Source organism: Lampris incognitus, chromosome 8 (genome assembly GCF_029633865.1).
Source record: "Lampris incognitus isolate fLamInc1 chromosome 8, fLamInc1.hap2, whole genome shotgun sequence".
In the NCBI taxonomy this organism is placed as follows: Eukaryota; Metazoa; Chordata; class Actinopteri; order Lampriformes; family Lampridae; genus Lampris; species Lampris incognitus.
The window spans coordinates 30,189,763-30,217,374 of NC_079218.1; the positions used below are offsets into that span (position 1 = coordinate 30,189,763).

A 27,612-nucleotide genomic window follows, 5' to 3' on the forward strand; every position below is an offset into this window, starting at 1 on the left:
TGTGTGTGTGTGTGTGTGTGTGTGCTGGCCCTGTGATTGACTGGCAGCCTGTCCAGGGTGTCTTCCCACCTGCTGCCCAATGACTGATGAGATAGGCTCCAGCATCCCCACGACCCTAAGAGCAGGATAAGCAGTTTGGATAATGGATGGATGGATGGATGTTTTAAGGAGCTTCTCTTTTAATCCAAAAAGACTACACTAAAGGAAACTAAAGAAAACCAGACTAAGGGAACTAAACTTATGTAAACTGTTGGCCTTTTGTCTTTAATCTCTGGTGTAGACGTTTTTGGGCTAAAAACAGTTATGAAGCGATAAAACCTTTAGCTAATCCTTTTTTGATTCCATAAATCTCTCTGTTTTTATCAAAAGCAAGCCCGACCAGCTAGCCCTGCCAACAGTCAGAATGAGGCCAGGGACAATGAGGGGAGGAGGAGGCTCGGAGACAACTAGAGAAGGAGACAGAGGAGCTTGAAGAGAAAGTAGAAAAATAGCAATCCTTCCTCCATTGCCAACTTCTCTTCAGTAGTACAATATCCCCTAATTTCTAACTGTTAATAACAGGATAAAACTGCAGTTATTCTGAGTATCTATCAGATGTGAATATACATTGTTATGTACATGAGGAGCAGGGCTGGTTTGAACAAGATCCCGGTGCTCAGCCACCCTTCCCTGACTAAATAAAGATGAAATCGATCTTTGGTAAAATCATACTGACCTTTTGGGATCACAGTCATTCATACTGACAGCCAGGCAAAATTACAGCCATTCATCTTATCGCACTTCATGATGGAGCTTGACACAATGCTTGTCAGAGAGGCATTCCCTTAGCTCACTGTCATATCGCTGGGCACAAAAAGGGGCTGAAGCGAGTGACCAGACCCAACACATCATCTTCCAAATTTAATAGTGAGCTGTCTTGGCTGTAAATGTAAATAGTTAGCTGTAGTGTAGATTTAATCTTATGGTGGTTTTATGTATCAGTATCACAAACAATCTCATGATTCAAAATTAAACAGTCAAATAAAATTCACTTTCCTGTCACCTTCTTGGATGGACTCCTATATAAATGCATTAATTGGTTGGTGGAGCTAACTTAAAGATTTATTCTAGACATTATCTATGATTGATGGAGCTAATTTAGGGATTGATGCTAGACATCACCTCTGATGGGTGGAGCTGACTTAAGGCTAATTACTATGGTACTCAGAATGCCACTGATGCAACAGGAAGAAGCTAAATTGTGAGGATTCGGAAATAGTAGTCAAAACTATTTCATATACAAAACCATGGACACTGATGGAAAATGGGTAAAGTATAAGGCTGTTTCAGAATTGGGCTTTCCTGCTCATCAGCTGATCACGGACATTCCTACCAGGTGGGGCTCTCTGCAAAAAATGATTGAAAGGGTCATAGAGCAAGAGAAAGCTCTCTCACAGGTCCTCGTGCCGACAAGAAAATGACATCTGGTCCTAACTTGGCAGGACTTGGACGTTCTGGAGTCCATGAGTAAAGCATTGAATCCTCTCATGGAGTTTACAGATGCCTTGTCTAGGGAGCAGAACACAAGTGTTTCCTACTTGAAACCTGTCCTCCATCTTTTCAATAACCAGGTACTCAAGCCTCATGATGATGACACTCAGCTCACTAAGACCATCAAAGAAAGCATTCTAAACTACTTAAATGAGAAGTATGATAACCAGACCACCATGGAGCTGCTTGATATGGCTTCTCTTGTTGACTCTTGGTTCAAAACTACATATATTGAAGACGAGAGGGTGGACTACATGAAGGCAAGAGCTAATGCAGAACTGGAGAGCCTGGTGGCTGAACAGGCAGCATTAGTAGAGGCAGTCCCCCTTTCCATTAGCTGCAGATATTCCTGCTAGGATGCAAAAGAAGACTTTGAGCAGCTACTTTAAAAAAGCAGCAAAGCAAAGGCAAACGGCCCCTCAGTCAAGCATAGGGTGCACTGAGAAGGAGCTCAACCCCTATCTCCAAACCATGGAGGCTGGTCCAGAGACAAACCCACTGGAATGGTGGAGACAGCATGAGGCACATTTACCACTAGTGGCGAAGCTAGCAAAGAAATTGTTGTGCATTCCTGCCATCAATGATCAGAGTGGGCATTCAGTACAAGTGGAAACATTGTGAGACGTCAGAGATCATCACTTGAACCAGAAAGACTTGACCAGCTTGTATTCCTGGCTCTCAACCTGTAAAACTAACACCCTGAGATTTGATAACGCAAGGCAAAAATTTTGAAGCATTGTTGCCAAATATCTATTTTGTTCGCGGCACTGTGGTTGTTTTCATATATTGCTATACTTCAAACTTGAAAGAACGTTTTGTTTACTTGTTATACTTTGTATATTCACATATTTATGTATAATTGTTTTTACATGATGATGCTGGTTGCGTGGCTTTGGTCCTGGACTGTTCCGGTGGCGTCTGGACACTGTTTGGCATCCTGCACATCATATTCTTCATAAGTTTTATAAGTCCATTATAATTCTGTTTATCCTCTTTTGATGTTGTATTGTGTAAATTTTGTAGGCACAACATCCATTGCACGTTGTCCATCTTGGGAGAGAGATCCCTCTGTTGCTCTCCCTGAGGTTTCTTCCTTTGTTTTGGATGAAGATAGTATGTGTTGTTAAGTTCAAGGTGGGTCAGAGCAAAGTGCAGGGAAGTGGCAATGGCATCCTCAGTAGACCTTTTGGGACGGTAGGCGAACTGATGTGGGTCGAATGTGGGGGGGATAATGTTTTTGATGTGAGCCAGAACCAGTCTCTCAAAGCACTTCATGGCAATGGGGGTGAGTGCTATGGGTCCGTAGTCATTCAGACATGTGGATGTTGGTTTATTGGGGACAGGAATGATAGAGGTGGTCTTAAAGCATGCCGGGACTATGGATTGGGACATTGAGAGGTTAAATATAGTTGTGAAGACCTCAGCCAGCTGATGGCACATTCCCGGAGGACCCGACCCGATATGCCGTCTGGTCCGGCAGCTTTCTGTGCATTCACTCTGTGCAGTGATTCTCTGACCTCTGCGATCGATAGAGTGAGCACCAGGTTTTCTGGGTGGCTGGGGATTTTTGTGGCTGGGTCAGTATTGTCCTTGTCGAAGCGGGCATAGACATGATTTAGTTTGTCTGGCAGGGAGGCATCATGGACAGTGGGACCGCTACTGGAGCTTTTGTAGTCTGTGATAGACCGAATGCCTTGCCACATTCGCCGTTCAAATGCTCATGTTCAAATGCTTGGACTCTGAATATAAAAGTTAAAATATTTCTTCTTGGGCGTCCATGTAGCATAGCGGTCTATTCCGTTGCCTACCAATACGGGGATCGCTGGGTCAAATCCCCGTGTTACCACCGGCTTTTTCGGGCGTCCCTACAGACACAATTGACCGTATCTGAGGGTGGGAAGCCAGATGTGGGTATGTCCTGGTCGCTGCACTAGTGCCTCCTCTGGTCGGACGGGGCACCTGTTTGGTGGAATAGCACGATCCTCCTATGCGCTATGTCCCCCTGGGGAAACCCCTCACTGTCAGGTGAAAAGAAGCGGCTGGTGACTCCATGTGTTGGAGGAGACGTGGTAGTCTGCAGCCCTCCCCAGAAAGGCAGATGGGTTGGAGCAGCGACCAGGATGGCTCGGAAGAGTGGGGTAATTGGCCAAGTACAATTGGGGAGAAAAAGGGGGGGATCCTATATATATATATATATATATATATATATATATATATATATATATATATATATATATATATATATATATATATATTGTGGCAGGATGAGGAAAAACACAGCAGACGAAGGCGAGTTTGATGTTTATTCCTCAACTCCAAAAACCAACTGCAGCAGGAACAACCCTGCACCGGCGAGCCCGGGAACGTAAACCACGCCCCAAGCTCACAGTCCTGCTGGGTGAGAGGCATAGCCCCTAGTGCCCGCCACTATATATATATATATATATATATATATATATATATATATATATATATATATATATATAAACACAGATACAGGAGAAAAAAGTTTTAATACATTGCAGTACAGGCCTGTTTTGTGCGTCACGCATTCATCAGCTGCTAATATATATATATATATATTTCTTCCTCAAATAGTGTCCCGTGAACCCTCTCGCTCTCACTGTAATATTAGGTAGTGTTAGGTCTGTGCACAGGGAGGTTGTTTATTCTCTTAAAACTCACTAATAAAACATCTGTGACATTTTCAGATTTTCAAAACATTTGAGTTCAGTCAGTATTCAGATGGCATGTTTCCCCCTGCTTCAAAATCTCTCCTTTACGTTGAACTGGTGGTGAAGATGTCGAAATAGCATTTAGCTAATAGGCTCACGCTAAAAGAAAATTCCATGTGCGCTAACCTATCCGGGCTACTGGGTAGCTTATGCCCCTTTTCTACTACATGGTACCAGCTCAACTCGACTCGAATTTTTCGTTTTACATTATTGGAAAGTACTGGTATTTTGGTAACTGTTACCACTTTTCTGGTACTACCTTTGTCGAGGTTCCAAAAAAACAAAAACAAAACTGGAGCTGGTACCAAAATCAATGTAGACCTGCTACACTGATTGTATTGTTACGGTGATTGAAAATGACACTCGTCGAGTCGAGTTGCATCAATCTGGAGTATTTTTACAGTGGTTAGATTAGATGGGCTGGAAAATCAGGGAAAATTTGTTGCAGTAGTCTAACTAAAAGATGGCTATAGCCTGGACCAGGAGCTAGTTAGCATGTACTTTCGGGTATCAGTGTTTTGGGATTTTATATGGCGCAAAGCGGCAAGAATGGCAAAACGCTATAATGTGGTAGGAAAATGAATGCTGGTGATTGATTGTCACCCCAAGGTCGTTTGTCAAACTGGATGGCATGATTGTTGATGTACCAAGCCCGACTGATATGTTCCAAGTTGAGCTGAAGATGCACATAAATTAGAGAGGCAAGCAGCAACCCTCGCTAACACCACGGTGTCTTCTGTTGAAGAAGAAAGGTAGACTTTGGTGTCATTTGGCATAGGAATTGTAGGAAAAGCCATGTGCAGAAATGACTGGGCAAAGTGTGGTAGTAAAGAGTGTAAAAAACAGTGGGCCAAGTACTGAGCCTTGAGGCACCCCTGGTGTAACCTGCTAGAAGGTGGACAACTGGCCCTTCCATGATGCATGGTATATTGCTCAGCTCTACACCTATGTTTTGGTAATTCAGATTCATTCATATGTAAACAATGGAATAAGCATATGTTGTAAAAAGATTACCCCGATTATGTTAGTATTTGACTTTTGCTTATGATTATGCTATAATCATGTATACCTTTATCTACTGAAATAAATTCAAGTGAGCTTTGAAGTTGCAATAAAAAGGCAACATTTCTTGCATAACCTATTTTAACATAATTTAATGTCACCGTTTTAACACCTTAGATGTAAATAGAAGTGTTAAGACGGGTGACCTTTATGTATCTGGTCATGCAGAAATATGCTTTTTAGTGAGCCACATTACATGCTCTGTCAGGTCCAGCTTTCTGAGGAGAGAAAATTTGTAAAAAGGATGACACAACTTCCATGCTATTGTAGCAGGAGTGAAAAGTACCTGCATGTTGGTACGTTGAAGTTCGTCAAAATGTTGTGTTGTTTTTCCCAGGGGAGTGATGTTCTAGTGACCTTTAATTGCATAGACGTTTTGTGTAGTCCTGGCGCCCCCTTGTGGTGTGGGTTGACACTGGTTGTAATCACAAAATGTCACTCGTGCTTTTTCCGGCGATTAGGGACGGGGGGGGGGGGTGCGCCGGTGTGCGGGAGGATAAGGAAGTCAGTTTGGAGAAATGCGTTGGCTTTGTTGAAAAAATAATGCCAAAAGTTTCAAGTAACGTTCACATCAATTCCTGGACTGTCAACTCAACATTCTGCGACGGGATGATGTTTGCCTGTTTCGTGAGCAGCAGAAGAATCCAACCCTGAGTTTTGTGTAATGCTAGCTAATTAAGTAGCATAGTAAGCTATATAGTGCATTTATTAATAGAGTGAATGGACAATAGGCCACCCATTAGCTAACAAAGCTAACCAAGAGGAATCATGCAACATTTTCAATGAGGAAACGCTGAGGAAAACTAGACAGCACTCTGAGTTACCGGGCCGCTCAGAGTTCCTCTGGCCACGTTGGAATAAAGGACTCTGCAGGAGGCTCGTCTCTCTTATTCCGCGAGGGTTCCATCAGCACACACGGATTTTGACACCCTGCTCCAATAGACGCTGACTGACGGACGCAATAAAAACACGTGTATGAACCCATACAGCCTGATGATTCATTTGCTGCTGCACAACACGCAGACCAAAGACGAGGGGCTACACTGTGGCTGTATATATAATGTCTTAAAAATATACTAAGTAATTTCCATAAATTATGAATGCATGGTGTGTCATCTTTACGCACTGCATTCAGTATATTCGTAGGACAATGTGAGAGTCAAACGGGATCAAAAATTCAAAATGATTTTCCACTGATCAAAACACAAAAGGATCCAGATTTGTTCTAACAGACAAAAATTGATATCCTACTGATTACTAAAAAAATAAGGGGTAAATTGGCCTGATTCTTCTTCCTGATTCCTCCACGATTCTACTCCAAGCTTAAACAACTTAAGTTTGAATGTAAACAAAACCAACTTGGTGGCAATAGCAACAGAGAAACAAGTCAAGAGTCATGTTCTGACCAACAACATCAGCTGTACAAGTGCACAGTGCAGTGTAAATCCTAGTCCACTGAGCCTTGATGGGACATTCACTTTCAGTCTAGGCTACATGTTGTAATTTCCCTCCAGAGGTAGTGATTATGAAAAGTGATTGTGAGTGCCAAGGTTTTACAGTCCCCTCTACTCTGCATTGGGAAAAGAATGCTGTGTGGGCACAATGCAATCATCTCTTATTCATTCTCTTAAAATCCTTTATGGAAAACAGCTCTGGCAAAGATTAGAGCCATCATTCTTTTATGAGCCTGGCTTCTGTGGAGGGTTTAATGTACAGAAATAATGTATGGCTTCCCTGAAGCTAACAACAACAATGCTCTAAACAGGGTCTGCTGGTTTGACGTGTCAGACAACTGTGAATTGATATGAGCTGTGATGATATGAGCAAATGATACTGAGAGATAACATCTGGAATTATGTAAGGTAGCAGTGAAGCTAAAAGAATATTTGACCAATATGGCCCACACTCATAAGCTAAATGATATAATACTTACACTGTGACTAAGATACTACTGACCAAAATAGACCATTTAAATCCGAATTTGAAATATGTATATATATAAAAAAAAACATTAACCCTGTGGGCGTCCAGGTGGCGTGGCCGTCTATGCCGTTGCCTACCAACACAGGGATTGCTGGTTCGAATCCCAGTGTCACCTCCGGCTTAGTCGTGTGTCCCTACGGACATAATTGGCCGTGTCTGTGGGTGGGAAGCCGGATATGGGCATGTGTCTTGGTCGCTGCACTAGCGCCTCCTCTGGTCGGTCAGGGCGCCTGTTTGGGGGGGGGTAGCGTGTTCCTCCCACGCGCCACATGCTCCTGGCGAAACTCCTCACGGTTAGGTGAAAAGAAGCAGCTGGCGACTCCACGTGGTAGTCTGCAGCCCTCCTCGGATTGGCAGAGGAGGTGGAGCAGTGACCGGGACGGCTCGGAAGAGTGGGGTAAATGGTCAAGTACAATTGGAAAAATGTGGGGGGGGGATTGACCCTAGTATTATTGCCATACATTATCTACACATCGGCAGTGTTAGTTCATTGCTCGACCCATTGAACCAAAGCAGTGTCCAATGCATCTATTGGGAAGAATAACCGCCCCTTTCCGATATTCAGATAGGATTAAACTGTCCCCTAGGACAGAGGAGGCGCTAGTGCAGCGACCAGGACACATACCCACATCCGGCTTCCCACTCGGAGACACGGCCAATGTGTCTGTAAGGACACCCGACCAAGCCGGAGGTGATACAAGGATTCGAACCGGCGATCCCCGTGTTGGTAGGCAACGGAATAAACCACTACGCTAGCCAGATACCCAAGTGCAATTTGTCAAATTGATATGTGTACCTCAAACTGTTGTTTACTCTCCAGATTAATTATGAATTGTAATGTTAAAAATATTAGTAGTTGTTAGTAATTAGTATTAGTATTGAGTAGAAGCTAAACATTTATTGACATGCTACAGTACCAGACTAGAGAAAAAAAAAGTTAAATGTATTTATGTTTATTGGAATATAACATTTTCTTACACACACACACACACACACACACACACACACACACACACACACACACACACACACACACACACACACACACACACACACACACACGAGTTAGTTTAGAGACCCGCACTTATTTTGACAGGCTGTTACGATGTCACGAAGTCTATCAGACATTCACACGCATTACGTTTTTTTTTTTGTCGGGCTTCAGAGAGGCTTACATTTAGAATAACATTCGGGCTAAACTCAAAACGTCCGGGGGCTTAAGCCCCGGTAAAATGACCTGGCGACGCCGATGGCAAAGTTTATGTAAACGCCCTGAATGCATATTTGCAGCGCGGCTACTTTAGGCTAGGTGAGTGAGGAGGCAGATTTCTCTTCAACTACAGTGAGATCCGGTCCCTGTGAGCTTCTGAACTGCTGAAGTGCCTTTGAGCTATAAATAATCCCCTCCACCTTTTGGGAAGCTTCTCTCTATAACTGTCGCTGCACTCAGGCAGGCAATTGGAGGAAATCAAGAGAATCCAGAATTTCTCCCAATTAAAATTTTTTTTTTTTAACAAAACTATGTTGAATGGCTTCGTCGCCAGCAACCCAAAGGTTTTATGATAGGGTGTCTTGACGAGCTCCATACAGCTTTGCGTGCTGTACGTCGGCCTAATTGGTTTCCAGCTGTGAATGATACTGTAGCGAATTCGGGGGACAACGCAACCACAGCAACTGCCGCCGGGAAGCGAACCCGTATCGCCCGCACCGCAGGAGGCATCGCTAACCGCTCGACTAAAGGGTCAGACCTGCGTGCCAGCGGCAAGCGTGTCTTCTTATCCATGCACGTTACACTACCCCCCTCCTTCGAGAAGCGTCCCCGCGCTTAAGCATATCAGCTCCTTCACGCCTCAGGGCGCATACGCTTCCGATGGCCTTACGGTCGCTCCATCCCACTTCTGACACCAATGTAGCGAATTCGGGGGGCAGTCCGGGAGACCGTCGCAACCGGGGCGCGAACTCGTGTCTCCCACTCCGCAAGCGACAATGTTAACCAGTCGACTAAAGGGTCCGACCCGCGAGCCAGCGGCCAGCGTGTCTTCTTATCCATGCATGTTACAATATGATCATCAATAGTTAAATGTACAGAACATGGCTATCTTCATCCTCAACTCCCTAATGTGTCCCTCTAGACCAGTGTTTCTCAACCGGGGGTCTGCGGACCCCTAGTGGTCCGTGGTGTAATTGCAAGGGGTCCGTGAAAATAAAATATCTTTAAAAAAAGATCCTGTGACATTTATAGAAATAGGATTATTTTACTCAAATGTGACTGAGACCTTTATCTACCTAAACTATAGAGGGTGACAGGACTTTTTTCTCTAATTACATCTGTTTCACAAGTGTAATTTATTGTATTTTAATAAGAGATCTCGCTCCCATTTGCATTGTTAAAAGTTACTGCATAAAAATTCTGTTGTTACATATATCTGAAAGTTACTGAATACATATTCTGTTTTGTTACATATATCTGAAAGTTACTGCATAAGAATTCTGTTTTGTTAACTATATCTAAGTTACAACTGAAAGCTCTTATTTTTGCCCCAAAGAGTGAATAAATGCTATAATGCAATTTAAAATTCAGTTTCTACTGTTTCTACAAATTGCAAACCCCCTCCCCCAAGATCAGGTGGAGGGGTCCTCAGGGTAGATCAAAAGTACGCAGGGGGTCCAGGACCCCAAAAGGGTTGAGAACCACTGCTCTAGACTGATGCTGCTGTGAAGGCGACGGTAATCACGGCGGAATCGGATCGGAGAGATCGCACGCAACGGGCTACTCGGCTGCACGCGGACAGCGCCCGCATTCCGGCACGCCGCCTGCGGATTAGAGCGTTTGATCTCTGCTCGTGTGCCAGCACAGATAAACCGAGACGTCTTGCGCGCGCGTGTGCGCGCGCGCGTGTGTGTGTCAGGTTTCTGCCAGATCAGCGAATTTCACGGCAGGCTAATTACTGTGGCTTAGTGGAGCCAGGGAGGGCTCCTGCGTTGCTGAGCAGCATGCCAGCCTGGCAGAGACGATGGAGAAATGGTTGGCCGTCTTACGTTAACCTTGGCTCTCTCTTTCCCTCCGCTGGTACAACAGAGGTACTGAGTGATACAGCAGCGAAACGAGCTGTTGCTGCTGTTACTGTTAGTAATGCTACCCATCGACACAGCAGCAGCAGCTACTACCTGCACCGGTTTTACCTCTGCCAATAGTTACTACCACGTTTATTAATGCTAACCGATGCTTAACTCCTATGCGTATAACTGCGACTATAGCCGCAGGCCTACTGGAATCACTCACTGTTGTCCTGCATGTTTCCATTGCGAGAAGAAAGGCCCTAGCCTGCTGTATGCTTAAGGCGGGCTATAAGTAAGAAATAGTTCTCACTTGAGATGAACTTCAGTGCCATTTATCAAAGTACGTTACTCGTTTCCGTGTCTTTCGAGCAAACAAGTAACCAAGCACGTGGATAATCCAGATGTGTGGCATTTTTCGGCCAGCTGCACTCCTGCGTAGGTCCTGCTGCTGCGCCTCTCTCCCAGTCCCGAGACGCGTATGATAGACCCAGGGTCATGGTCGTTGTCATTTTTTTTCGTTTCTAAGTGTCCTTGTTTCATTTTTGGTGGTTGTCCAATATGCTGAAGAGGGGGGCCGGTGGCGTCTATAAACAAAACAAAAAACCCCTGCTGTTCTTATTATCCCACAGATCATCCAAAGGACGGAGTGACTGGTAAGCGGGTCTTGCTAATAAAGGTTGCCTTTGCAGGTGGAGAACCTGGACCCCCCTTGCAGATTAACTCTGTCGAGGACACATTGGCATGCAAATCCCGTGTTGTGTGCCAAGCCTGCCGACAGCGCATGTTTAAAAAAAAATCCTGATGTGTCAGTCACATTCTAGCCTATCCTATCATTTTACGCACGAGGGATAAAGAATAACACATCAGTGGAAACACAGAATTTTGTTTTTCAAGAGATCGAATTAAACACCGTAAATACCCACACGAGCCGGTTTGGACGTTTATGCGTAATGTTTGACCTCCGTTGTCGCGTCCCATTAAAGACATTTGAGACGGTATCAGCATATACACTGGGGGGGGGGGGGGGTTGCCATTTTCCCCGTCCAAGTAGGATTTTTACTTTTCCAACTTGAGGGGGAAAATACATTTATAAAACAAATCAAACAAACACGACAATGCTGCATGCAGCAGCCTGTTCGCGGCCCACATCTGTCTGCATGTCAGCCTGAGCAGCTCCCCTTCCACAGACAGACAGACAGACAGGCAGACAGACAGACAGACAGACAGGCGAGGCAACGGCGACGACCTCCGATTCCGCACAAACACTGAAGCAAAGCCATCTCTCCCTCCCTCGCATTTTCTTTCCCCCCTTTCTCCCTCTCCGTTTCTCGGTCCCTTTGCGCCTCCTCGTAGGCATCTCCCGTCTCATGTAACCCCCGCCTTCTCTCTCTCTCTCTCTCTCTCTCTCTCTCTCTCTCTCTCTCTCTCTCTCTCTCTCTCTCTCTCTCTCTCTCTCTCTCTCTCTCTCTCTCTCTCTCTCTCTCTCTCTCTCTCTCCTCTACCAATCTGCTTTCTTTGGTGACTCTCAGGTTGCCTCCACATTTTGTGCGGTATCTCTCGTCTCCCGGCATCTAAAACGAAGTGGAACGTGAATGAAGCGCATGGTGTGTGTGTGTTTTCTTTTTTTTGAACAGTGATCGGTAGTAAGCCTCTCTCAGTCCCCTTGTGGCTCGTCTCTCACCCCGGGAGAGAGAGAGGGGAGGGAGGCGGGTAGTAGCAGTTGCGTTTTTTTGGGGGCTGGTATGTTACAACTATGGATGTTTGGTGGCGATAGAGAGAGAAAAAAACCCAGCAAGTGCGACAACTATTAACAAGCGGATGGTAGATGACAGCAGTAGGGGTGTGAGCTACTGGTGGGGACCCGTACCGGACCGCCGTACATGGGATTACTGCTTTAATTATCGTCTCCCGCGACAAAAGGAAATATGCCACCAAGCTTCTCCTGTCATCCAGTGTTGTTTTTGAGTTGCGTGGTCGGCTTCTGCTGCGGCACAAGTTTCCCAAGTAACATCAACATAGGTGAGTGTTTTGCTGTATACCGCAGGGAGGCACCGACCCCTAAGGAGGCATGGGTATTTATTTGTGGGAGATTTACAATAAAAGAATGGATTACAGCACTCGCGTCGTGTAGCCTATTCACGTTTCAAACTTGAACGAGGCTCTCACTATTACCATGAATCAGAGCGAGAGAGAGAGAGACAGGGAGAGAGAGAGAGCCCCGCGCACCGGATTGATGTTTTCCAGTGATTTACACCGCAACGATTGAACAAAGCGGGTCTTAGTCAGACATGGGTACGCGGTACAACATAACGCTGGCGCCGCGCACATGATCGCCGATCACGTTCACGTACATTAGTAGATTCGGGTTACGATCTGATTTATCAAAAACAGTGTCATTTAACCGCACTTTTTAATAGATCCCCAGCATGCACCCCCCACCCCGCCGCCGCCGCGTAAACAGGGCGTTTGACTGCGCATAAGTTGAACTGCCTCTTGCATCAAGATACAATGTATCGTCTGACGATCCACACACGCAACTCCCCCACTGTTTACCCCCACACACAAACCCCTGACCACAAAACCGCCACATCTCACAGACAGCGTTGGACAATAACGCTATCGCATAATACGAAACGTGGGCCCCAAAATCTCAACACTGACTTGAGAAACCAAGCCATGTTTCAACGTCATTCTGACTTCAAAGTTTTTTTTTAAAACACATCAAAAGCATCGGTGCCTTTTGCTGATTGTATTCATAATCCCATCGCAGCCCGTGGTTCCTTCCTCAGCACCAACCGCTGTGTGTGTGTGTGTGTGTCCATGCGTGCGTGTGTGTGCGTGCGTGTGTGTTGCTCTGACAGGCGGCCTGTTCCCGACCGGATCTCACGAGTATGAGGTGTTCCGGTTCGCCCTCGCGCGCCACCAGGACATCCCCAAGCTTGTGCCACAGGTGGACATGGTGGACACGAGCAGCAGCTTCGCTATGACGTATGCCTGTAAGTCTCTTTGATCTTCCCGCCAATCCCGCAGTACAGTCTTTTTTCGGGGGGGGGGGTGGCTAATTCAAATTTAGCCCACGGAGTTGGACTGCTATGCGTGATACGTATCATTTTTGCATTTAATAAAATTCAGACATTGAAGCTAAAAGACTTTTGTGTTGTCCAAAATGAGCCAATTTCCCCTGTTTAACCAGCCAAAATATGAATATGGATCTCAAAATGACGACAGGTTAATTGTGAAAAGTGGCTGGAAGAGTAGATTTAACCAGAGAGGTAAAAATCGATCAGTGTTTGGCAGTTGGCTGGGAAAAACTGTTTTTCTTTAATCTCCGAAAAGGACATTGGAGATATTGGGTTTACGACATAAGCAACAGGCAACTTAACTGATTTTGCTCTTTTTCAGGCTGTTGCAAGAGAGTCTGGCGGTGGAGTGAGGACACCTCCAACTCCTACCACCCCCACCTCCTCCCACTTTCAGTCGTCGGGATTAGGTTAGGGTTATGCTGGGATCAGACTACAAGAATTCAGCCCGAGTTTGACACGATTTTGTCATCGCTGAGTTTCCAACATTGGGCCCGATTATGAACGTCGTGAACGACGAAAGGGCATCTTTACCTTGAGAAGTGTGACATAATCGAAGAACAGCGATGTGGCGTCTGGGACGTCCCATGACACCCCAACGAAAAGTCTAGCATGTCAGATTTTTTTGTATTTTCCTGCCTAGTCTGACAACTCGTAAAGCGTGTTCCTTGACATTGACCAATAGGATGACAGAGTGTTCTCTGGTGCACATATGTAAACACTGAAAAGAGAAAAAGGGATGCTGCTGTTGCTGCTTCAGGTCGCACAACAAAACCGAATAAAAGTTTGTTGAGCAGTGGCAAAAATGCCCCTGCAGGCCTCTTTGACGTTTCCTCGAGGGAGGACCATGACAGAGTCAAAAAAGATAAATGTTGGCAAGAAATAGCGGAGACTCTTCAGCAACCCGGTGAGTAGCTGGTTAAACTATGCTAGGTTATCATTCCCCAGTAGCACTAGCCGCAACAGCGTCCACAATCGTTTTTTCTTTTTTTTTCGCAACATAAGACCGCCAGCATCGTACATAGCGGTTCTGTCACCATGATGGACAATTTCTGGACCATCCTCCCCGACGACCTGTGAACTCGCAAGATCGTGAAAGGCAGCATACGATGATTGGTCGGGGTCATAATTGTGGTGTTGCCAGTCTCCCGGCTAAGACACAGCAAGAATTTATTGCACTATGATTGCCTAATCTGATATGATGACCATCGTCAAAGACAAAAACATCGTGTAGTCTGATCCCGGCATTAGGGTAGGGTGGTGAGTATGAAGGTTTGGGTGGTGGGGAGGTGTTGGAGGACATGGGGAGGAGTTGGAGGTGTCCTCAGTCTGCTGCCAGACCCCACTTGGCTGTTGCCTGCTAGTGCCCTTTTCCCCTGACAATCACAGCTGAATAACCGCAGCTAGCCACCAAATTATTGTATAAGGGTGCCTAGGGGCCACAGTGCACTGACATGCTATGTCAAGTCAAGTCCCAACACTGAGGTTCATGTTTCATTCCGGATTTTGCCTCCGCCTTGGTGGGCTGTCATTAGCCTAATCTCCACAGCAGGAACCTTTTCCGTAACTATGAACTTTTATGCGTTTTTTTTTTGGGAAGTGTGGCTGATTTTAGATCCTATGTAGTTACTCTTCTACAGCCCAAGGAAATATAGGGGAGGAGTTTGTGCAACAAACAGCACTGGTTGACAACATTAATGCTTAAAAATGAGTCGCTTGTGGAAAATCAGATGTGCAAAATTGACAAATGGTCCAACCAAGGGGTGCAAGCCCTACTGAGCATTTATCCAGACGTCAACCTCGATGTCCTCCATATTGCTTGTGTTGATTGTAGTTTCAGCGTGGGCTGAAATGACATCTGTCACATACTTGTAATTTACAAAATTTTCACAATTTTTGTAGTACTGTGGGAAAGCATGCTTATGAGAACTAGTCCTTCAAAAGGTTTCTGAACCTTGGCTGACAACCGTCTCGGGGAGATGTGTCCCACCATTGAACTTAGTGACCCCAGTAGGTGGCCTGGCACTAAATTTGAATGTAACTGGAGGTAGATTGTACTAAAGTGAAAAAATAACTTAATATTCGACTAATTTTGGCTAGAATAGCTTAGCTAACTACATTATAGATATTCTGTCAGGTGATGGGACCATTACAGACTATAACAAAGTTAGTTTACTCCATAGGCTACCACACTAAAAATTAATAAATTTTCAATACCACATTCGCAGTAAGCAACTATTAAAACTACACCGTGCAAGTTTGATGTTGTGTCTTGTTGGGTGAGAGCAATACCTCTGCAGGGGTATACAGTAAACAAAGGCTTGCTGCTTAAATATCTACTTTTTGTCTACCACCATGTTTTAACTTGAGTTATTATAAGTTTATACTGACTGAATTGCATGTACTGGGAATCCAATACATCATATAGTTTTGCTTCGAGCCTGGCATTTTTGCATATCACACATGGTCTCGTAATATTGTCATTGAAAAACACAGAGGGCTCTTGCACACTGCAGAAGGACAGGTGCCAATCTTGCATCTTCAGTCATTTTGAATAAGTTCATACAGGGTGGTAAACAAAAAAGAAGACATTTTAGCATCATGCCTCTGTTATTGTATGCCACAGCAGCTTTGAAATATATACTGAAAGTATCAAAGAAGTACTACTTGAAGAAAACAAGTGCCACTAATTTGCCAAACCTGCAAAGTGTTGCTTTAAACTTACCTGACAGAAGGAGAGCAATATTAATTGCTCATGCCATCATCTTCACACTCAACTGGTCACCGGTGTGTGTTTGTGAGTCAAATGATCTCAAATTTCCTCTTTGTTTAGCCGTCATTAGTGACCTATTCAAATAATCCCCATCTTATAAGTATCCTTCAGTATACTGAAGGTCTATTCTTTATGAAGAAAAGGAAACTATCAGTTATAACTTGTGATATTTGGCCATATTATATAGGTATAATTATATTGGACGATAACAAAATGACAAGAGAGCGCAAAGTCATTTAAGGTTTGGACATTGTTTAGGAACATCCTTTTTTTCTCCCTTTTTTACACTTTTGAGCTAATTGAACTGTTGGTATGTCCCGGAGAATGATAGAAGTGATTGCGCTGTTAATAAACTCAACAAAAAAGAGACTGCATTACATGGCCGCTTTGAAGGAGAAAATTTCTGTTTCTCTTTTCCGGGGGAAACCGTACATCATGATTGCCCGCTTCCCATCCCGATTTTCCATCACAGAATATTATGTAAGTGATACAGTCCAATAAACCCAGTAAATTAGGACCCGAGGAGAAAGGCTATAATGGTTGTTTAAAACTGTGTTTTACACCAGTATAGCAATAAAGAGGAGGGTCCTATAATCCAGTAACAACTGAGAGAAATCAGTGTAAATAAACTGCATGGAAGGGCTGCTAACCAGAGCTGTTATACTTTGACTCCCAATCTTTCCCTGTTAAACAGAAAAGGTTTTCAAACGGCTTCTTTACTGATAGTTGAATGTTCCAAACCAAAGATGAATAATCCAAATGTCCAATAAAAGTCCAAATGTCCAATGTAAAGTCCAACATTAATCCAAAAGAAATTATCCATCTGAACCGGAGGAAAAAAAAAAGATCCCGGTGGTCTGGACGTGAATCAAACAAAGTCCCCTGAGGTAGATGAATCCAAAGAAAATGTTGCCCCCCGCCCCCCCAGAGGTAGCATAGCTGTCTATTCCGTTGCCTACCAACACGGGGACCGTCGGTTCGAATCCCTGTGTTACCTCCGGCTTGGTTGGGCATCCCTACAGACAACATTGGCCGTGTCTGCGAGTGGGAAGCCGGATGTGGGTATGTTTCCTAGTCGCTGCGCTAGCGCCTCCTCCGGTTGGTCGGGACGCCTGTTTGGGGGGGGGGACTGGGGGGAATAGCATGCTCCTCCCATGCGCTACATCCCCCTGGCGAAACTCTTCACTGTCAGGTGAAAAGAAGCGGCTGGTGACTCCACATGTATCGGAGGAGGCATGTGGTAGTCTGCAGCTCTCCCCGGCTCGGCAGAGGGGGTGCAGCAGCGACCAGGACAACTCAGAAGAGTGGGGTAATTGGTCAAGCACAGTTGGGGAGATAAAAAGCAAAAAAGAAAATGTCCCAAAAAGGTTGAACAAACCTTGGCTGGTTCAAGCCTTCTCAGTTGGAGGAAAAAAATGGCCATTCAACTGTAATACCTATCGCTAGTAGAGTAGCTAACAATGTACTATCTTGTTTTCTGCTCAACTGGGCCTAAAAACTGATAAATTTTCCAGTTCCCGAACCATTTCCTCCATGTGCTCTCAAAAACATGGCTTCGTGTAGTGCACTGTCTCTACTGCCATCCATGGCCTATTTACCACCTCACACAGGAAATGGCTCAGACACAGCACAGAAATCCCTCTGACCGAATGAGATGTCACTCCATGGAAATCTTACCTGAAACAATAAGGTGATCTGAGCATATCCCAGTCTGACACTGGAGATTTACAACTTTCTTACAATTATTGTCACTTTGAGGATGTAAAACGTGAACCAGAGAGCAAATTTGTCATTCATACCTACCAGTTTGAACCTTATTTTTGTACTCTGATGAAATTTCTGCAGAAGAAAATTGGAATAGCCTACCAGGATAGACTTGGGAATGTAGACCGTTCATATTCTTTGGTATTATTTGAAAAGATTTCAACAAATCATTTAGATTCTTTGAAACGTTTTATGAAGATATTTTTGGAAAATGTTACACTTGTGCATATCATACATTTAAATATGCAATAAAAACAAAAAAGGGTCAAGGTAGTGGGGGGAGGGGCAGGTTCTGCCTCTGTCTGGGGCAGGAGATTGACTGAGCAATGGCTGTGCTGCTACTCAGGAGCAATTGCAATCGTGTGATAAACATTTTGATGCAAAACACTGCCAAGTCTGTCTGTCCAAGTGAATGTGTGACAGCTGAAATTCAACTGGCAGCCAGAATTTTTAATTACTGACTGTAATAAGGTATCCGATATTCAGCATTTTTACCATTATTGCAATTGTTATTTATTTTCTCCGATAGCTGATAAAATAAATTAATTTAAGAATGTGCTACTTTGGCTCTGATGCAGCCGCTTTTCTCTGTCTGTAGTCACCATTCTGGGGTCTCGAGCAATGTCCCACCCACACCATTGTCTGATTAGGTACTTGTCACGAGTAATAGCCTATCAACACTGCACGCTAGTGTGCCATAGACGGGCACAGAGGAGAGCATATGTAGACTGGAACAGCTCCTGTGAGCGAGCAGAGCTGTATTTCAAAGGTAAGGCATCAGATATTGCCGAAGTTGCAATAAACATCACAATCCTCTATGCTGAAGTTGCAAAAACACCACAATCTTTTGATCTATTTCTATGATGACAAGCATACTCAGCTTCCCTTTACACCACTGAAAATGCCCGAATAATGCACTTTGTTGCAGTGATATACAGTTAACTATAATGAGGTAATAGAATTTAGCTGGATCTTCAAGTAACATTGGTGCCAGTGCAACAGGAACTTATTGTAGCGACCATATTGTGAGCATTACTCGCCCGTATGAGTTGGTGTTTTACATGTTATAGGTAGCCAATGGTCATAATAGCATATGATGATGTGTCTCGTAGAGCTAACTTGAATACAATAGCAAACTTCAACAAGTTCATTTGTTGATTTAAGATAATGCTGAAAAGTTATCTTTTAATTAAACATATGCTTAAAGGCATTTCAAAAAAAGTTTTGTGTTGGAGTTTGTGTTATTCAAAATTTTGACGCAAAGATTTTAATTTTTACTGCAAATGAATATCGGTTCCAAATATCGGTTATCGGTCCCCTTGATCACTAATCAGTATCATCGGCCCTGAAAAATAAATGTCGATCGACCCCTTTCGAGTACTTCTGAAACACACACACACACACACACACACACACACACACACACACACACACACACACACACACACACACACACACACACACACACACACCTTAAATGCTCAGACACTGATTCTGATCTCTGCATTTCCCGCTATTCGTGTCCAGAGGATGTTTAATTCCAGTTGCACTGCAACAGATAGAAATAGCTGTTAGATCAATTTCCAATGGAGAAACAAGCCAATTAAATGTTTTGTGGGGAATTAGCAAAATTCTGCTGTTTCTGGGTTTTTTTTGGGGGGGGGGCTTTTTGGGGGGCTTTTACCATTGCATATAAAATTAACTTGGGTGCCGGTGGGCTGATGCTTCAATACTGAGAGGCATGCACAAATTACGCAGTGGTAGTAATTTTAAATGAAAAGTTTTCTGTAAAAATAATATTGAGAATTAACAAGTAACTGCTTGCTAATTCTATATTATTATATACTATATTAATATAAAAGCACTTATTTTAAGCATAATAATTCCATTTGTAACAAAGCTAGAAAATCCAACGTAGCACCCATTCACTTTGACATTGCGCTGGACTGGAGAGCACATGCAGTGACGTCACGTCCTGTTTAAGGCAGTTCGTGCTCTGATCAGCAGAGCGGTGAATCGTGGCTGTAGGTTTTTGACTTATGGACGTCTGCAAAGCTTTTTCAAAATTCTCGGCCAATTTCTATAAATAATCAGTTTACCCAGTATATTCAAAATTAATGGTCATTCGTCAGGTTGTTTAAATGAAACTTAGGGCTATATAAATAAGTATGATGATGTCATCTCACAAAGAAACGCATAATTATTTTGTTCAATGCTACATTATTCAAAGTAATTGACATTTTATGTTTTAGTGAATATCTCCAGTTTTCAGCAATATGATTAGTCATAATTTATAATCCCCAAAATACATAGTTATCTGGTTGTATGGATTGCTATCCCAGGTCTAATTTTCCATGTTTTCTCTTTTTTAATGTTTTTTTATTATTTATGCCCATTACATTGGAGAATTTTTTTCCAGACTGTCAGGGACAGTTTAAAAAAAAGCATCTATACACTTGATGACATTCTTAATAGAGATGATGGGAACTGACAGTGTTTGGCACCTCATACCTATTGCCTAAGACCTATTACCTATTTCTAATGTCATTTTTTAATTATTGTAATAGCATGCTGGTGTAGCAAACATAAGGTATGGGTAGTTTAAAGTAAATTAAACTTTAGTAAGCAATGCAGTAAAGGTAAAGATGGGTGACAAATGAAAGTAAAAACCAACATAAAGTGTCTTAGTAAGGTGTTGGTCCACCAGGAGCCTCCAGAACAGCTTCAGTGCTCCTTCTCATAGATTCTACAGGTCTCTGAACTTTACTGGAGCGATGAACACCTACTACTACTTCCGGCTGCTCCCGTTAGGGTCGCCACAGCGGATCATCCGTTTCCATTTATTCCTGTCCTCTGCATCTTCCTCTGTCACACCAGCCACCTGCATGTCCCCTCTCACCACGTCCATAAACCTCCTCTTTGGCCTTCCTCGTTTCCTCTTCCCTGGCAGCTCCATATTCAGCATCCATCTCCCAATATACCCAGCATCTCTCCTCCACACATGTCAAAGTCATCTCAATCTTGCCTCTCTTGATTTGTCTCCAACACGTCCAACCTGAGCTGTCCTTCTAATATACTCATTCCTAATCCTGTTCTTCTTCGTCACTCCTAATGAAAATCTTAGCATCTTCAACTCTGCCACCTCCAGCTCCACCTCCCATCTTGTCGTCAGTGCCACTGTCTCCAAACCACATAACATGGTTGGTCTCACAACCATCTTGTAAACCTTTCTTTTAACTCCTGCTGGTACCCTTCTGTCGAAAATCACTCCTGACAGTCTTCTCCACCCACTCCACCCTGCCTGCACTCTCTTCTTCACCTCTCTCCTGCACTCCCCGTTATTTTGGACAGTTGACCCCAAGTATTTAAACTCATACGTTTCGTCACTTCTACTTGCATCCTCACCATTCTACTGTCCTTCCTATCATTCATGCATATGTATTCCGTCTTGCTCCTACTGACTTTCATTCCTCTTCTCTACAGTGCATACCTCCACCTCTCCAGGCTCTCCTCAATCTGGACCCTACTCTTGCTATACATCACAATGTCATCCACAAACATCATAGTCCACGGAGACTCCTGCCTGATCTCGTCCGTCAACCTGTCCATCACCATTGCAAACAAGAAATGGCTCAGAGCTGATCCTTGATGTAATCCCACCGCCACCTTGAACCCATCTGTCATTCCAACCACACACCTCATCACTGTTACACTTCCCTCATACATATCCTGCACCACTCCTACGTACATACTTCTCTGCAACTCCCGACTTCCTCATACAATACCACACCTCCTCTCTTGGCACCTTGTCATATGCATTCTCTAAATCCACAAAGACACAATGTAACTCCTTCTGGCCTTCTCTATACTTCTCCATCAACATTCTTAAAGTAAACATCGCATCTGTAGTGCTCTTTCATGGCATGAAACCATACTGCTGCTCGCTAATCATCACCTCTCCTGTTAACCTAGCTTCTATGACTCTTTCCCATATCTTCATACTGTGGCTGGTCAACTTTATACCTCTGTAGTTGCTACAGTTCTGCACATCGCCCTTGATCTTGAAAATCCGTACCAGTATGCTTCTTCTCCACTCCTTAGGCATCCTCGTACTTTCCAACATTGTGTTAAACAATCTAGTTAAAAACTCCAATGCCATCTCTCTTAAACATCTCCATGCCTCCATAGGTATGTCATCAGGACCAACTACCTTTCCACTCATCTTTTTCATAGTTGCCCTCACTTCCTCCTTGCGAATCCACCGCACTTCTTGATTCACTATCCCCACATCATCCAACCTTTTCTCTCTCTCTCTCGCTCTCTCTCTCTCGCTCTCTCTCATTTTCTTCATTCATCAGCCCCTCAAAGTACTCCTTCCACCTTCTCAACACACTCTCCTCACTTATCAGCACATTCCCATCTCTATCCTTGATCACCCTAACCTGCTGCACATCCTTCCCAGCTCGGTCCCTCTCTCTATCCAATCGGTACAAGTCCTTTTCTCCTCCCTTAGTGTTTAACCTCTCATACAACTCACCATACGCCTTTTCCTTTGCCGTTGCTACCTCTCTCTTTGCTTTACACTGCATCTCCTTGTACTCCTGTCTACTTTCTTCATCTCTCTGACTATCCCACTTCTTCTTTGCCAACTCTTCCTCTGTATACTTTGCTGTACTTCCTCATTTCACCGCCAAGTCTCCTTGTCTTCCTTTCTCTGTCCTGATGGCACACCAAGTACCTTCCTAGCTGTCTCCCTCACTATTTCTGCAGTGGTTGTCCAGCCATCTGGCAACTCTTAACTACCACCCAGTGCCTGTCTTAACTCCTGCCTGAACTCCACACAACAGTCTTCCTTTTTCAATATAGTCCACCTGTGTGCACTTCCCTCCATTCTTATACATCATCCTTTGTCCCTCCCTCTTCTTGAAATATGTATTCACCACAGCCATTTCCGTCCTTTTTGCAAAATCCACCACCATCTGTCCTTCCACGTTCCTCTCCTTGACACCATGCCTACCCATCACCTCCTCATCACCTCTGTTCCCTTCACCAACATGCCCATTCAAGTCCACTTCAGTCACCACTCTCTCCCCCTTAGGTACACTGTCCACCTCTTCATCCAACTTAGAATTCTTCTTTCTCTTCCATCCCATGCCCAACTTGCCAGGTATATGCGCTGATAACATTCATCAATACACCTTTGATTTCCAGCTTCATACTCATCACTCTGTCCAACACTCTTCACCTCTAGCAAACTCTTGACCTACTCTTCCTTCAGAATTACCCCTACCTCATTTCTCTTCCCATTGGCATCAAGGTAGAAGAGTTCGAACCTACATCTGATGCTCCTGGTCTTAGTCCCCTTCCACCTGGTCTGTTGCACACAGTATACCTACCCGTCTTCTTTCCATCATATCAGCCAGCTCTCTCCCTTTACCAGTCATAGTGCCAGCATTCAAAGTTCCAACTCTCACCTCCACACTCCTACCCATCCTCCTCTCCCACTGTCTCTGGACATGCCTTCCCCCTCTCCTTCTCCTTTGCCCAACAGTAGCATAGTTTCCACCGGCACCCTACTGGCCAACAGTTACCGGTGGTGGTCGTTGTTAATCCGGGCCTCGACTGATCCGGTATGGAAATCTGATTTATGATCTACATATTTGATTTGGCAAAGATTTTACGCCAGATGCCCTTCCTGATGCAACCCTCCCCATTTATCCAGCATTGAGACTGGCACTAAGAATGCACTGGCTTTTACATCCTCAATGGCTAGATTGAGGAATGAACACCATTCTTCCAAAATATATACCTTCATTTGGTGTTTTGATGATGGTGGTGGAGAGCACATCAGTCCAAAGTCTCCCTTATGTGTTCAGTTGGGTTGAGATCTGGTGACTGTAAAGGCCATAGCATATGACTTACATAATTTTCATACTCACCAAACCATTCGGTGACCCCTCGTTCCCTGTAGTTGGGGGCATTGTCATCCTGGAAGAGACCACTCCCACCAGGATAGAAATGTTTCATCATAGGTTAAAGGTGATCAAGAATAACTTTGTTTGATTTGCAGTGACCCTTCCCTCTGAAGGGACAAATGGACCCAAACCATGCCAGGAAAATGTCCCCCCCCACACACGCACACATACAGCATAACAGAGCCCCTGGACCCCCCCCCCCCACTGTAGGGGTCAAGCATTTGTCACCCTTCTGTTTATCTGTAATTCTACATGAATCCTGACACCTACTGTTCAGTGATGCAGATAACAACAAATAAAAGCAAGAAAGACAAACAAATTCATATACTGCGTGTTTTCAAACATTGTGACTACATATTATTCACTGCAATTGCTGCAACGTTTGCGGAGCGCAGGGTGTTAAACAATAACAAAGAAAACTTAGGTAGCGCAGCGCATATGTTTTTAAATGCAGAAATTTGGGTGAGTAGAGCTGCTCTGTGTTATTCACTTCAATTAGTACCATTCAGCAATCCAGCTGATATTTACTAATTATATTTTTTCTTTAGGAAAGCAGAAAGTCATGTATAGCACCTTTATATAGACATCAACCTGAGCATTTTTTTTTTTTTTTTAGATATGAGGTGACTCATGGACCTGGAAAATAATTTGCTCATTCACTTACAATTAGATAGTCCGTCTCTACGAAGGGGTGAAGAAATAGGATAGCACACGGTGGATAGCATTGTGAAAAGCAGGGGCCATGTGGTGGAAGGAGAAGCTCAGTTGTTGTTGCTCTGCAATGAGGTTTCAAAATAAATATTTTTCTTTATTCATACTTTGATAATATGCATAGAAAATATGAAATCAATGGGGGCTTTCCGTTATCAACGTTATTTTTTTATTCATTTACATTTATTTCATTTTCTCCTCCCTGCTTTGACAAAGTAGAACTAGCTTTTGTTTCTGTGCCCAGCCCTCTTTTATTGTTAACGGTTGGTGGAAATAGAAGTAACACTGGTGAGCTTTGCTCCTCAGCAAAAGCTGCAATTGATTCATATTTGGAAAGAGAAGAGTGTTCACAGTGTTAGGTTATAAAAAGAGGTCAGGTCCCTGGATTGGATGGAGAGAACACTCAATGTGCAACCCATCCATAGAAAATACAAAAATACACGAAGTGTTTTTTTTTTCAGTTCTCTGGTGACACACGATAGAAGTTGAAAGAAGGCAAATTCACCAAGTTCTCATACCTGATTGGACTCAATAACAGTGGTGCTTCACATCTATGACACTGTTTGACTTTGTTAATGTTAATAACAGTAGTTTTATTCTGTCTGTAAGATGGGGTTTACATATTTTATTCATTTGGTGAGGCCATGTGTACAGTGCATCCGGAAAGTATTCACACCCCTTCACTTTCCCCACATTTTGTTGTTACAGCCTTATTCCAAAATGGATTAAATTCCTTTTTTTTTTCTCATCAATCTACACACAATACCCCATAAAGACAAAGTGAAAAAGATTTTGTAGAAATTTTTGCAAATTTATTAAAAATAAAAAACTGAAATATTGCATGTACATTAGTATTCACAACCTTTGCTATGACACTCAAAATTGAGCTCAGGTTCATCCTGTTTCCACTGATCATCCTTGAGATGTTTCTACATTGATTGGAGTCCACCTGTAGTAAATTCAATGGATTGGACATGATTTGGAAAGGCACACACCTGTCTATATAAGGTCCCACTGTTGACAGTGTATGTCAGAGCAGAAACCAAGCCATGAAATCAAAGGGATTGTCTGTGGACCTCCGAGACAGGATTGTATCGAGGCACAAATCTGGGGGAGGGTACAAAAAAATTTCTACAGCTTTGAAGGTCCCGAAGAGCACAGTGGTCTCCATCATTCGTAAATGGAAGAAGTTTGGATCCACCAGGACTCTTCCTAGAGCTGGCCGCCCAGCCAAACTGAGCAATCGGGGGAGAAGGGCCTTGGTCAGGGAGGTGACCAAGAACCCGATGGTCACTCTGACAGAGCTCCAGCGTTCCTCTGTGGAGATGGGAGAACCTTCCGGAAGGATAACCATCTCTGCATCACTCCACCAATCAAGCCTTTATGGTAGAATGGCCAGACGGAAGCCTCTGCTCACTAAAAGGCACATGACAGCCCACTTGGAGTTTGCCAGAAATCACCTAAAGGACTCTCCGACCATGAGAAACAAGATTCTCTGGTCTGATGAAACCAAGATTGAACTCTTTGGCCTGAATGCCAAACGTCATGTCTGGAGGAAACCAGGCACCTCTCACCTTGCTAATACTATCCCTACAGTGAAGCATGGTGGTGGCAGCATCATGCTGTGGGGATGTTCTTCAGCGGCAGGAACTGAGAGACTAGTCAGGATCGAGGGAAAGATGAATGGAGCAAAGTACAGAGAGATTCTTGATGAAAACCTGCTCCAGAGCGCTCAGGACCTCAGACTGGGGCGAAGGTTTACCTTTCAACACGACAACGACCCTAAGCACACAGCCAAGACAACGAAGGAGTGGCTTCGGGACAAGTCTGTGAATGTCCTTGAGTGGCCCAGCCAGAGCCCAGACTTGAACCCCATTGAACATCTCTGGAAAGACCTGAAAATAGCTGTGCAGCGGCGCTCCCCATCTAACCTTACAGAGCTCGAGAGAATCTGCAGAGAAGAATGGGAGAAATACCCCAAATATAGGTGTGCCAAGCTTGTAGCTTCGTACCCAAGAAGACTTGAGGCTGTAATCGCTGCCAAGGGTGCCTCAACCAAGTACTGAGTAAAAGGTGTGAATACTTATGTACATGCAATATTTCAGTTTTTTATTTTTAATAAATTTGCAAAAATTTCTACAAAACCTTTTTCACGTTGTCATTATGGGGTATTGTATGTAGATTGATGAGAAAAAAAGGAATTTAATCCATTTGGGAATAAGGCTGTAACATAACAAAATGTGGGGAAAGTGAAGGGGTGTGAATACTTTCCAGATGCACTGTATATGCCAGTGACATACATATGTCTCTATGCTGTTTCTTTGGGTAGCACTTCTGGAAGGCCGTTGCGTCCATCGCTATCTGAGAACTAAAAAAAAAACATCAGGTTAGTGCCAGCGCTGTTGGTGCTAACAGTAGCTGTAGCGCTGGCATTTTGCTACTCTCTCCCTCTTCTGCAATGGCTCAACGGTTAGCACTGACACCCCACAGCAACGAAAGCCCTTTTGTGTGGACTTAACATTTTCTGCCCGTATTTGGGATGGTCTCAAGGCACATCCAAAAACATGCATGTTAATGTGAATTGGCAACTCTCAGTTGTGAATGATTGCGTGTGTTGGCCCTAAGATAGACGGGCTCCTGTCCAGTGTGTGTCTCTGCTTAATGCTTGAAAGCATGAGCTCCAGCCCATTGTGACCTTGAATTAGATTAAGCATTTATGGAAAATGAGTGAAATGTTATATTAAGTGGCTGCATTAATGTTACCACTTTCACACAAGTACACATTGAACTGCTTAGTTTATTTTCACATACAGTTTGCAGGGAGGCACTGTGCCCCTAGCGGACGAAAAATGTCACTACATTGAGTCTAAAATAAATCCAATAAAATATTTCTTGTATATACAGGCGCGTGGGAAGATGTTATAGGTAGGGGGCTGCCA

At 43.9% G+C, this 27,612-nt stretch overlaps 1 protein-coding gene across 4 annotated transcripts in view; it reads left to right on the top strand.

The window, feature by feature from the left end:
• The first annotated feature begins 12,295 nt into the window (after window positions 1–12,295).
• The window catches only part of LOC130116794 (glutamate receptor 1-like), a 134,023-nt gene continuing 118,706 nt past the window's right edge, over window positions 12,296–27,612 (top strand). For all 4 annotated transcript variants that reach the window (XM_056284847.1, XM_056284849.1, XM_056284848.1 and 1 more), the window contains exons 1-2: window positions 12,296–12,389; window positions 13,232–13,366. In XM_056284847.1, the coding sequence (XP_056140822.1) occupies window positions 12,296–12,389; window positions 13,232–13,366 (229 nt within the window). The remainder of the gene's footprint in view (window positions 12,390–13,231; window positions 13,367–27,612) is intronic.